This window comes from Micrasema longulum, unplaced genomic scaffold (genome assembly GCF_059751315.1).
Source record: "Micrasema longulum isolate JH-2025_06_02 unplaced genomic scaffold, ASM5975131v1 h1tg002264l, whole genome shotgun sequence".
NCBI lineage: Eukaryota > Metazoa > Arthropoda > Insecta > Trichoptera > Brachycentridae > Micrasema > Micrasema longulum.
The window spans coordinates 35,508-49,249 of NW_028279422.1; the positions used below are offsets into that span (position 1 = coordinate 35,508).

The following is a 13,742-nucleotide window of genomic DNA, read 5'->3' on the forward strand; positions in this document are numbered from 1 at the left end:
GTTTGTGAGAAAAGGTTTTTTCATCGCATTGAATAGTGTGTACCTGCGATGTTGCATTGATTTGAAATGAACTTTGGTGTTTATTTTGGATTCTAAAAACCAGTGCTGTTCAGTAAATAGTTTGTAATAGAACTGTCACATGACGCTATTAAAGTTTAACTATTTTTATCAAAATCAACTTATCTTCCATGTGCCAAAAATGATTCAAATTCACTGCAATCAAATTAAAAATGAAATACCCTGGTTAAGCATAGAAAAATGTCAATAGTGATTTGTTTAAAATGTGTTTTTTTTCTTAAACTCAATTATATAATTACCGCAGTTAAAACAGTTTTCCATCTTTCTATTTGTAAAAACAAATCTAGTAATGTTCTTACTTCCGTTATCTAAGTAAAAAAAATATTGAAAAAAGGTTTGAACTCATTCAATACACTCAAGGCATTCGCTTAGTTTGGAATCTTAAAAAAATGACCATGTATCACCCTTCGCGCCTAACTTTAATAGTTTCGCTTTAATCATAAATGAGCTTATGGAAAGATGGGAAACTGTTGAAGCTAAAAGTAGTTATTGTATAACAAAAAGTAATTATTGTATAACGCGTTTACATTCCTTAGCCAACAAATTTACTTGTGATATAGACATTTTTAATGAAATAATTATTCATTTTAAAACGTTCTTAAATGCACTGTTTAAAACTAATTATTAAAGTTGTAATAAAACTTTTTATTTTATGCAATTTTTTCCCTGTTTTTAATGTGTATTATTATTATCTTATCTCTTTCTGAAATTAATTTATCAAATATTTTTTTGTACCATATATTATATTATTATCTTTTAAATAATTACTTTAAACTAATTTTTTATTATTTGTTTTTTAACATTAATTTAATTATTTACAAGTTATTTACAAATTTTTATAAAAATTCTAATATTTTTCTTTTATCCATATTTTTTATCTTTTTTACTATGCAAAGTTTCACTTTTTATTTTGAATTGCAGTATGCTTTTTATTGTTTCTACATGTAATTTTTTTTTTTAATGTGTTGTTTATTTTTAAAATTATTACTTACTATGTTTGTATTTACCAGTATAATTTTTGTAAATGCCCCTTGGGCTTTACAAAATAAGATTAAATAAATAAATAATTGATCTGCATAATAAATATTTAAAAAAAAAGTTTTTTTTGTTTCTCTCGTAAAATCTTGCTTCAATCCATATACGCTGCATTTAGAGCATTAATGCAATGAGTCATATTTGAATTATTTTCCGGTGTCTGTAAACCTCTCTCTGAAAGGTTTGAAAAAACCTTCTAAAACTCCGATTGGGAGGAATTTTCTCCCGATGTTATAGTCTTATTTAGTCTTGAAATAGAATCACAGTTAGACGTATTACTTTTGTTCTTGTTTTTTTTAAACGTTGTCTTTTTTTATAGTTATACCTGCATTTTTCATTTTATATTGACCCGAACCTATCAGTACCTAAGTATTAATCTGTGTATGTATTTTAGTTTAGTTTATATTTACACCTGAGGATGGGTAATACTGATTACCCGAAACTAGTCGTGTTTTAACGTATTAAATTCTTGTGTAGTAAATTTACAAAGTGTTTTATTTTAAATAAATTCAAAATGTTTTTCTACAAAGTAAATGCTGAAACAATAAATAATATGTTTAATTCTTAATATAAAAATATCACAATGGACTTCGTAGAATTAATAATTTAACTAATATAATAAGAAAAATGTTGAAACAAGGAATCTTTGAATAAAATAAAACAAACAGTCTATTTCAGATCTTTATTTTACAAATAATCTCCTTTCGCGAGTAAATTTCCTCGTTCGGAATATTTTTACTTATGGCTAGATACATTTATACAACGAAACAAACAATATGGCGAACATTTCATACTAAATTAGACATTCGATGAAATACAATAAGTTATCGAAGGAAATAGGCTAACAAGTATTCTTTGATTAATGCGTTTAATTATCAAATAGGAGGCAACTACTATTTAAAGGTTTAAAAAAAAGTTTAATCAGTTTGCAATGCAATATCATGAACTTAAGTAAAAAGATAAAAATACTTCCATAGTACGTGCCATATAAGAGTACGTTAAAATCGAATAGCGGAAATGTCAAAATAATAATTGCTATAACCGGAACATGGATAAGGAATGTTTTTATTTTTTACTACATTTTAAAGACACGAAAGTTTAATATACCCCATTTTCAAATTACTCAATTTAAACGACTTAATTAATTGATACATCATCAGCACAAATGATTTATTTTCGTCCCAAAGATCGGTTCGTTAATTCTATACAGTTAGACATAAAATTAATTCTGTGTTAAATAAATATTTAAAGTTCTAGCATAATAAAAGAGTACTCATATTCATAATATGCAAAATCCTCAGAATTTTTAATGAATTTGTGCGAGTTTCGTTATTTGGAAACTCAAAATATTTCATTTTCGTATTTGCTACTTTATATCTAAGCATGGCAATTAAAAGACGAAGTGTAAGCTATTTTATACGTGCTATTTGCAAAATGTAAAGTTAATAAAAAAGTATTATAAAAAGCAAGCGTAATATTTTCTATGTGATCGATTTCTATGAATTTCAATTAAGTACCTAAATTTAGGTTTATGCAATATACAAACACAGATATATCTAATCCACGTGCATCGTAAATAGATCATTTAAATACATTAAAGAAGCCTAAGATCTTTGGTTTCAGTATTCTTGTATTGTGCATTTAAATTATTATTTTCATTTGTTTAAGTACCCATTTAATCGTAACGATAGCCTCTTAAACGCCAAATGCCCATACATATAATAATTGTATTTATTTATAATGAAATAGTTATATTACTATGCAAGAAGTCAACGCGAAATCACAGATAAATAAATTATTTCGGAACAAAGAGTAAAACATCTATTTTTTGTTTTCCGTTTATGTCTTATTACATGCCTTAATTATTTAAGATTCTATATTCTCTACAACAAAAGTAATTTATCTCGATATTCCCATCAAATTAGCAGGAAATTTTATACATCTTCGTACGATTTTTAATCTACAATACACATATTTTATAATAATTTACACATTATTCTGATACATTTACCATTAAATGGCTTTAAACAAAATATTCACTAAAATAAATTTCAACAGTTAACTGCCTTAGAAATAAGCAACTCATAACGTAATCAGAAAAAAAAACAATTAAAGTAAATTTGGTTATATCACGAAATTTAGTCAATTGTGATAAATCATAACTTTGGAATATTCCTTAACACGAAATTGATTATTCTTAATCTCTATCATTGACGTGGTATTGAGACATTGAACCTGGCGGTCCCGCTTCGTAGAGAGACATTTTTAAACGTTTGCATTTTGCTCTCCTGTTCTTAAACCAAAATTGAACATTTTTAGATTCTAGCCTAGGAAACTTCTGTCTATAAGGCATCCGGTTGAGTTCTTCCGTATACTTGAGAATCAGATTGTGCGACGGGTGAGTGTTGAGGGAAAACCATTGCTCCAACCGTGGCACTTCCGTCACTGGGTCGATGAAGGTTCGATTTCTTTTGCGACGTTCATCGGCAGCGCTCGCTGCCAGAGCCGACAGGTTCAGTCCACTGGATCCTGGAGGAGAGCTCGGTAAGTTGTGACCACCGTGTGAGAGACCAGGGATATAATGGCTCATATACATGATGCTGTGACTAAACATGGAGTTCGGAACTAGAGGAAACCCCGCCGCTGTCAATCTTTCGAGGTTAGATCCCGGAGGACACCTTGGAATTAACTGACCTCCACTCATCAAGTCCGAAGGGCTCGGAGAACGGAACGAATGCATTCTTTGCCTGTTCATATCAGCTACTCTACTTGGGTTCATTGTCTGTAGAGATTCTTCGCTCATTCTCCTATGTGTCTTTACTTCTTCGTCAGTTACATCGTGATCAATATCTTCATCATCTTCTTCATCCGAAATACTATTATCGTGTTTTTCTTTGCTGTTGTTGTTACTAACGTGATTGTTATTATTATTGACCGAGCAATGGTCAGGGGAAAGATCTTGAGGTTTTACGGGCTCATCGTTTGGGGGCTCTTGCTTTATCTCGTCTATCTAAAAAAAACAAAACTTAGTTAGTTATGTCAAGATATATGTAAAAATTACATAAATCAATAGTTCATAAATTGCAAATAGTACGAATGTTATAAAAAATGTTAGGAATAAATCTAAGTATAGTTATCACCTTCGGTATGTTAGGAGGTTTGGGAGAGTTCCTTCGTCCCGTTTCAGGTTCAACTTCTTTTTTGGTAGTTATCAGCGAAAGTGGCGCATCTGGACTTTCTGGTCTGTCTTCGTCTCTGGGTTCATCCATCATATCATCGTCTTCATCCACATCGGAGCCTCCATTCGACAAATTGTCTTCCGATATCATCGACATGTGGTGTCCTCTACCAGGGCTAATGGATAGCGGGCTCTTCATAGAGTGATGCTCGGCGAGCCTGTCAGACGACAGATAAGCTTCGTGAGGCATGAGCATGCTACCGTTTGGAGGACTATGGCTACTGCTATTGTATCCGTTTAGTGATAAATGGCACGAGGATAGCCCTCCTGGTCCGATGCTTCTCAACTCAGCCCGTTTTTGAGCTGCCCTTGCATTTTTAAACCAGTATACCACATTGTTTACATCCAGAGGTTTTCTTCCTCTCCTTGACTCTAAATTGTTCAGTTCTCTTACATACTGTTGAATTTGCTGTCGGCTCGGGTGTTGGTTGTCCGAAAACCACCTCTGAAGCTTTGGAAGTTCCAGCTCAGGATCGAAGCTCGTTCTCATTCTAGTTTTCTGTGTCGGGTATTGACTTTGAACCGTCTGGAGTGCTGGATGAACGTGTTCCGGAAGAGTTCCGAGGGAAGGAGGGCGTTCAAGTTTGGTGAGAGGTGATGGAGGCGCCCGGGGACTAAACGGCGGAGGACGAGGCTGAACTTGGGCAGCCCACCACTGCTCAAACTTCCTGCGCGTGTCCTCAGAAGGCTCGTGATAACTGTGCGGGCCAGGCGGGAGGGATGAATTACGGCAAAGTTGAGCCAAAGTCATCTGGAATAAAAAAAATATAATTGTTCATTATCTGTCCCGTGATTTTTTCCATAGCATATGAATCTAAGAATCTACCTTGTAAAAACATTAATTTTCATAAAGCCAAATTGAAAGCGTAATACTGATAATTTGAATCCCAAAGCAATTTTCGTACGGTAGGTAAACTGTCCAAATTATATTTCGGTGTTTCCCTCTCAAAAGGCTTTTCGTATTACTTGTATAATAATATGATCTCATTGCGATGCAATTTCTTTGACTGTCGGGATAATGAATAAACTAAATAGCGAATGGTGAAAAGAGGGACCTCCCTCCACCGTCATTAAGGAGACCATCTTACAGGCTAATTTTTATGGTACATAAAAAATGAAAAATAAATGTTTCGAAACTATTTCTCCGAAAACATAAAATAAGTAAATATACACTTAAAATCGTTTATTTTTTTACTTCCCATGAGTTATTGAAATAATTTGATTTTTATAACCTTTACACTAAGGACCAGTTGCACTGATTCAAGTTTAGTTAAAAACTATATAATAATAAATAAGATAAGATAAATTTCCCTAATGACGAGAAGAGAAGATATATATTTTTACACGATAAAATGGTTTCGTTCGTTATAACAGATTTGTTTTAAATTTTTACGCGCTTTTATTAAAATAACATTATTTGAAAAAAAAACCGATGGCTACAATTACTATTAGAAGGTAAAATTAACGAACAGGTGGCAAAAAAACGACTAAAAAGATTTATGATGCGAATATTTAGGAATGCGAAAACCGAGAAATAGATGGCTTAACCAAATCCAACAAATACTTCAAGGTATAAGTTTATATTTTTTTGGGATTAAAAAGAATTATATTGTTCTTTGCATTGAATAAACTTATAGTTTGTACCCTTTTCGCTGTAAGGGCTGTTGTTTTCTTTTAATGTATTTTTTTTTTAAACCTTTTTTTTTCATTTCCACATCATATTAATGTGTTAATATTCTAATAAATATTTGGAAAAGCAAAAAGTAATTTCAAATACTTAAATGTTAATATTTAAATTTAAAAATAAATTATTGCCCGAAAACATGTTTTGTGATGTTTCGCATATTAAAGAAATTCATCGCTATCCTACGAGGGGAGGTGAAGGTTTCAGACTCCCCAAAACAAGAATCCAGGCAGCTCAAAACAATCCATCAAAAAAGTAACCAAGTATCAAAAAAGATTTGAGGTGTTCAATGAGTTGCCAAAAGAGATTAGGGATGCTGGGTCAATCGTATCGTTTCGTGGGTTGGCGATGATTTTTGTAGTAAACAAACATCTTTATTGGTAGATACTGTCATCGAAAAGCGTCTGAATTTTATAACACTGTTATATTTTAAAAATATTTTTTGTATTTATATATATATATATATATATTGTTTATTAGTTGAACTATAATAAGGTATTCAAATTTTATTTGTTCAACTATCTAAAATAAATCAATTACAAATATATATTTTTATAAGGTAAAAGGCACTGCTTGCCGTGTATATTAATAAATAAACATAAAAAAGTCTGAATAATTGGCCTATGTGCATGAGAGGATGAATGAATGTAGAGAAAGCGAGGTGTGTATCCAATGACAGAGTGATGAGGCGTTCTATTCTCTATGTCTAACTGCAGGGAAAACGGCATTATAGATTGTTTAGTATCTCGAAGAATAAAAACAATGCATATTTGTTATCGATTTGACCTTGCCGAGAACTGTGGATTTGTATTAATAGTAATGTGTAAAATTTTAACTACGTATATTTCTGTAAGTCAAAATTGTAGAGAAGTACTGGATTAAACATTTATTTTTTCTGTTCAAATCATTTGCGCGTGGTCGCAATACAGCCGGTCGGGACAAATGTCCTAAGAGGATTAGTGCCTTATGGCATAATGTCTCTCAAGTTGAATTAAAGCAAGTGTAAGGAGAGGTTTGTGGTACAGAACTACGGGACTACGGGACTACTGATCTGGGGCAGGTATCCCCGGGACAACTTAATCCTCACTCTAAGCTGAAAAGTTCTGTGCCGGAGAGAGCGAGGATTAATTTGTTAAATATTATCCATGCATATTTTTTAGAGATAAATAAATCATTATACGCTTGTCTGGGAGAAAAATCACAGAATTTGGTTAACAATTTAACCATGAGTTTAGTTAGTTTACTATTACATTAATATTCTTTCATAAGTACCTAAGCTATATACATTTATACACGTAAATGAACGTTAACTGAAATGGTAATTATTAATGAATCGTCTTACATATTTTATTTATATATTGTTAAAATAAATGTACATGTTAAGTAAATAACAGCATTTATCGATAGTATTCCTGGCCGATTACCTTTCGTTCCCATCCTTTAAACCGTCCTTATGGTACCTACTTAACATCAAGATAGAAGATATTCAAAATTAGAAGATTCGGATTAAGAACAAAAACCAAACAACATTTTTGACTTCACATAAAATCGGATAAAAAGTAGTTGGAATCATCGCGCGTCGTGGAAAAAAATGTTAAATTTTATAGTTTATTTTGTCATTCAGTGCCAGAAATTTAAGAACATTCAGATCATATTAAAGGTAGGTATCTATTCCATGTTCCTATCCTTTCTCAAATATTTCCAAATCACAAAACTGAATGAAATTCGTTTTTAATTTACAGTCCGCTTTTTCGTTAACAGTACATCTATATTCATACATACATAACATAATATTTTTATATTTTAGACCAATGTTTTTCAACCTTTTTGAACACGCAACCCCCTTACGAGTAAAGAAAATCTGGCGACCCCGCAGCACCTTATTTTTTTGGTATTATGTAGTGATGTTATCGACGATGTATTTAATGTTCTTTCTATTGAGACAACCTTATTTTTTATCAGTGCAAGGTAAAGGTAACCACAGTGAAGCGTCCAAAGCAGATGTATAGGATTCATACGCCAAGCTTAAAATGGAATTTAATTCGCATAAGAGCATGTTGTATTGTATTTTTACTTACTAGTTTGGTATCTAAAATTCTTGCTTTTTACTTTTGCCTTGCCTGTGACACCAAAAAAAAGGACTCATATTTGTGTTTGATATTTTCAAATGTAGACATTATGAAACTCTATGATTTGTAATATTTTATTTATAATATAAATGTGAAATCTTTGGCCGGGATCTTTAAACATTCCAGACAAAAGTGATCACAATTGATAGGTTCGATAAATACTTATTAGATTACTAATAAAAACTTTAAGATTAGAAATTTTGCTTAACAATTATGTTAGAGAGTTCAATACAATTAAAATAGCAAGGACGTGTGACCGACTAGGAGGCAAAACCCGAATGAATAGGGCTGTCCGCCTCTCACCTCTCACCGTTCGCAACTTAAACATACAATAATGTACATAAGTACCTATACATCACAATGTTAGTGCCTGTACACTAACATATAATGCATGGACACTACCATGACTGTTAGCCTTTTTAAATAAAATAAATTAATGTGCAGTATTATTAAATAATTAATTTCAGTTTTAACTAACTATGAAATCAAAATAACAAGACTCTCAGTATTTCAGTTTCAAACCTAAAATAGTTTTCAATCCCTGATTCAGCGTTATCACACGAGGCCAAAAAGCCCGCAGTAAATACGAAGCAAATTCATGTTGGATAATTTCTTAAATTCACTTTTTGGTAGTAAATCTTAATTGTGGAGTTGTGAGTTTGGCATCTAGAATATTCCGTAGGCAGCTCTAGCAATCCGCCTCAGTATAAAGAACGTAAATAATGAATATTAACGGTTATTGGACTACATATAGGATAACACATTGCTGCTTAGATTTTTAATGTAAAAAATGATTAAATAAACACTTGAAGGAAAATAAATGTTACTATTAGTAATTCAAATAAATATTGACTATATTCAACTTTTGTGTAATAGCTGTATTCATCATAATTTTCTTATCGATATCTAGTGGTGCATATGGCACTGCATTAGTGCTCCAATTTCAGCGGAATAGGGAAATAAACATGAAATGGATTTAGAATAATTAATTGTAATTTCAAAATCAATATGGATATCGTGGAGAAATGTTTTCATACATTAATGTGATTTTAAAAAAAATATGTTACAAGAAAAACGCGACGTGTTTCTTAGTTGTTGTGACGTCAAGATCCGTGACAATGTTCTTACCAAATTTAAATAGTCAGGAACAAATAGATATGAATCGCGACGTGTTGCGGGCGTGGCCAATTTAATGACCGTTTTCGCGGGAATCCAAAATTATAAATTTAAAAATATTTTTTATGCTACTATAATAAGCCAAAAAGTATTTTTTTAATGGACAGTATTTTACAAACCTTGATTATTTTAAATATGTAAAAAAAAAATGTATTTCCCTATTACGAAACATCGCTGATGAATAATAATGATTTTAAAGGTGGTTTTATACTGTAATATAAAGTAGTTCTAGGGCATCGATTACAAACACTATCTTCGTCATAAAATATCTAGACGGTGTCAAGAAAAATCGATATTTGTGTTCGAAAGGGTGTACAATTGATCAATAAAAAATTGTACACATATTCTATTTTTCATTAGGAAAACTTAATTTTATTTGTATATAAAATTGAAGATAAAAGTTTGCTAAATTTTTTGTATTACAGATAATGACTTTATTTAGCCCCTTAAAGAGTTATAATTGTAAACATATTACGATAGAGATGGAGAGCATCTGAAAGAAATTAATATGTATGAAACATATGCAGAATGGTTAATGTTACCCGGTATGTAAAATAGCCACTTAAATCAGCAAGTGACAGGTCGTAGGCCCTGTAAATGTATAGACTTCCGTATTCCCTTCTCTAAAATATTTTCCATCTCCGTTGTAGTATATTAACTATTAGGAGAGGAACTATCTTTAAATATATTTCCCCAGTTAAAACGATATTTCTCCTTAGATGCACCTAACAGAATCTGTTCCTAACAAGCCACTTTATCTCATCGCTAAGCCGAGTAATAAATTGAGCAAACTCCAGATTTAGCTTTAAACCATCGTAACAGTTATTCTGGCGTCAACAGGTTGTAGATTGTGTGGATAGGATATTAAAACTAGACACTGCAATAGTTATATTCCGTTTATTTCATTTTACGAATATACTGTAAATACTCAGAGCCAATAATTAGAATATTACAGATTCATGTATACATCGTAGTTTATTTTATTTTATTTTATTTTATTAGGGAAATCAACAGTTCTACATACATATTTTTAGTAAACAAACAGATATAGTGTATAAACTCAGAACTAACAACAGATTTCCACATAGTATACAAAGTTAGTAAAGAAAACATATTACATATCAAATAAATACATACAATTTATACATATAAATATGTTATTTTCATGTACTCAATAATCAAAGATTTGGTTTGGAAGAAAAGCAGGTGGTACCGTCTACAAATCCTGGCTGGCACATGTATTGTTATTAAACCAAGCAGCTCTGTACAGTCAACCATTCCTGTCACAATTTTGTGAAGCAGTAGTTGGTCCGCACACACTCTGCGGTATTGTAGAGAAATGATTCCATGGAAGGTGGAGGCAGTGAGAGTAGATACATAAGAAATACCGGTTTTGTATTTAAGGTACTTTATAAATTTGTTTTGAATATTTTCTATTCTACTTATATATATGGCATGGGGATTCCATATCTGAGAGGCGTATTCCAAATGACTTCTGACAAATGTATAATATAATGAAATAAGGGCCTTTGGATTATCAAAGTGTTTACTCATTCGAATTAGAAACCTAACATGCTCAATGCTTTGGAGGTTAATAAAGAATATATAGAAATGCATATTCCGATTATTCTATCTTCTTTTTCTTTTTTCTTGTTTTTTTTTGTAATTTGAAATTTATTTATAAACCCTTACATTCATTTTATAAAAATAATATATTATTTTTTATTTATTGTTTTTGACAATTATATTTTTTACGTATTTTGGAAAGTTTGTCTGAGTCTTTGTTTAGTTTTGTCTGGTAGTTTATTGTATAATTTAAGTCCCTGATTTATTAGTCTCGATTGTCCTTTTCTTGTTTTGGAATGTTGGATGTGATATTGTTCTGATATTCTTGTATTATGTCCATGTTTATTTCATTTTTTTTCAAGTTTTTGTTCTTTGTCTATCTAGTAGCTATCTTATGAATAAATTTTAAAGATTTCAGTTGAAAAAGTTCATTCACATTCAAATGTTTAGTTTTTTTTTTGTTAATGTCATTTTGGTTTCCTGTTCCTGATAGTTAACATAGTTAACATAAACCATATTAGCCATTGACCGTTACTCAATCTAACAGGTAATCAAAAAAGCTTTTATTTTCACGAGAAACATGATAATCGAATTATTAAGTAAAAAAAAAAACGCTTTAAAATATTAATAAGCCAAAACGATTGCTATTGGTTATTGTGAGAAAGCCAGAATTAACGACGAGAATAAGATTTGGACTGTCTTGCAATAGCACCAATTGAACATAGGTATGCAAAAAAACGGCCATTCAACAATTTTTTAAAAAAAGGAGATATTGATGTTATCGGGTGCAGTAAGGCCAATTCTATGTTTTGCTAAAAATAACCAGACCGCTTTCATACAAAAACCTGTAATAATCACGTTTTGAAAATGGTGTCGATTACAAAAATGGTATTTTTCAATTTGCAAAAAAAACTCACAGGACTAAAAAAATCTTATATTTCTTTAAAAAACATTAAATCCATTCAAATACATTATACAATTTTTGTTTGTTTCATAAAAAAAAACAATTTTTTTATCATTTGTCAAAGTCAAAATACTTTTTATTTATTTTTTATTTAAATCTTAAAGTAGGGCACACATATCATACATATTGTTATGTGTGTTCTAATAATAACATTGAAAATATATTTAATTTATAAATTGTTTATCACATATGTCTTGACCATTATTTTAAATTTTGATATGTTTTTTTCTTCATAAATATTTTTTTCCATTTCGTAATACTTTTTAATTGCTTTAAATAAAATTGAATTTTGTGACTTTGCCTTTTTCCTAAATGGAAGTAATACTCTGTTGTGTAGATTTGATTATTCACTCATTTCACAAAGATGCTATTACCTTAGTTACACTTTTCTACGACAGGCTATTTTCTGCATAACAACGTTAAATTCATTGTACTCTTGGGTCAGCTCTACTCTTTGGTCAACATTTGATTCAGACAGAGAAAAACTTGTCGAAATCTGGCGCTGCCCAAACACTAGGTTCCGAGATCGGCCTCTCTGCCTGGAACCAATTGCCTTCAAACTTGCGAATCATCGACAGTCCTAGTCAGTACAGATAAGAAAATCTCATATGTAACTTTAGCTTAGTTAGAATGTAAGCTTACGTATAAAATTGTAAAGCGCCCTTGAGGTAATTTTTCACAAAAATTGTGTTATAAAAATCAGCCAAATATTATTATTATTATTGTCGATTGAAGCAGAATGGATTTGGTTGATACTAAAACAATATTTCCTGATTAGCATGGGTAGGTAGAATTTAACAAAATATTTACCAGAACTTAATTATAATTTGAGTAACTGTTATGTCAAGCGGATCACCAAGTATGTAAGTTATTTGATACCAATTTTCATGTCAGTAAATAAAGATATCTTTTTATATTATACTCGTGTACAAAATCCGTCATATTTTAAGGACGGAAAATTTTAATCTCCTCCGTGGAAATGTGTTTACTCAGCTCAGCGGAAAATACGCCATATTATGATGTGTTTGTTGTAAGTAGAGACAGTTGCTAATCTAAAGTAATTTATTGGCGAGATAATGCGGAACGGTGCAGCAGGCAGATTTATTAGGAATAATGCCTCACTGTGGATGACAAAACGACGTATCAAACGAACGCTGCGAAGACATTGAGGCCGACTTAACAGATAGTCTATTTTTAATTATTTTACAATTTGAATAAGCGTTTTGATCATTACAATTTTGTTACTAGGAATAATTCATAAGTTTGTTATTTTGGATGTTAAACGAAAATGAAATCCAAATTGTCACAGTGTAAAATAAAACACATTGACGTTCCTGTTTGTGTATCTTAAACGAGGTCTAAAATGTTTACTAAATATTATTAAATATTTGTACATAACCACTTACCGACTTTTTTATGTCTAACGGTTTTAAGACGTACTCGTCTCTTCGTCGGGACACCAATTAAACCAACATGCAAAACCCACTATACTCCTTCACCGTAGTTTTTGTCCAGAAATATAAAAGCAACACGACATGCATTTTAATAAGCTCATGCACTGTTGTTTGAGAAATAGTTGAAAAGAGGAGCTTGAGTTTAGTAGGTTTAGGGTGACCATTACATTTAATCGATTTAATTGGTGTCCTGACAAAGAGACTGGTACGTCTCGAAACCGGTAGACATAGAAAAGTCGGTAAGTGGTTTAATACAAATATTTAGTAACGTTAAGTTAAATGATTGACCACAAAGTTAATGCTTTAAATATTAAAAATATCTAAATTAATTGTTACAAAGACTATTCTAAAAATCAGATAACTAAACGGTTTTATAAAATGCACTTTATTTGTTATTGCCTTTGGTCTCGAGGGACGG

General features: G+C 31.0%; 1 protein-coding gene across 2 annotated transcripts in view; it reads right to left on the bottom strand.

Moving 5' to 3' along the window:
- Positions 1 to 1,783: 1,783 nt before the first annotated feature.
- Positions 1,784 to 13,742, bottom strand: part of dve (SATB1_N and homeodomain domain-containing protein dve) — a 201,252-nt gene continuing 189,293 nt past the window's right edge. Inside the window, exons 5-6 of one of the 2 annotated variants that reach the window (XM_088239792.1) lie at positions 4,254 to 5,102; positions 1,784 to 4,123 (exon numbers count right to left, since the gene is read on the bottom strand). In XM_088239792.1, coding sequence (XP_088095918.1) covers positions 3,311 to 4,123; positions 4,254 to 5,102 — 1,662 coding nt within the window. In that variant the 3' untranslated portion in view covers positions 1,784 to 3,310. The remainder of the gene's footprint in view (positions 4,124 to 4,253; positions 5,103 to 13,742) is intronic. The other variant, XM_088239793.1, reaches the window with a different exon arrangement.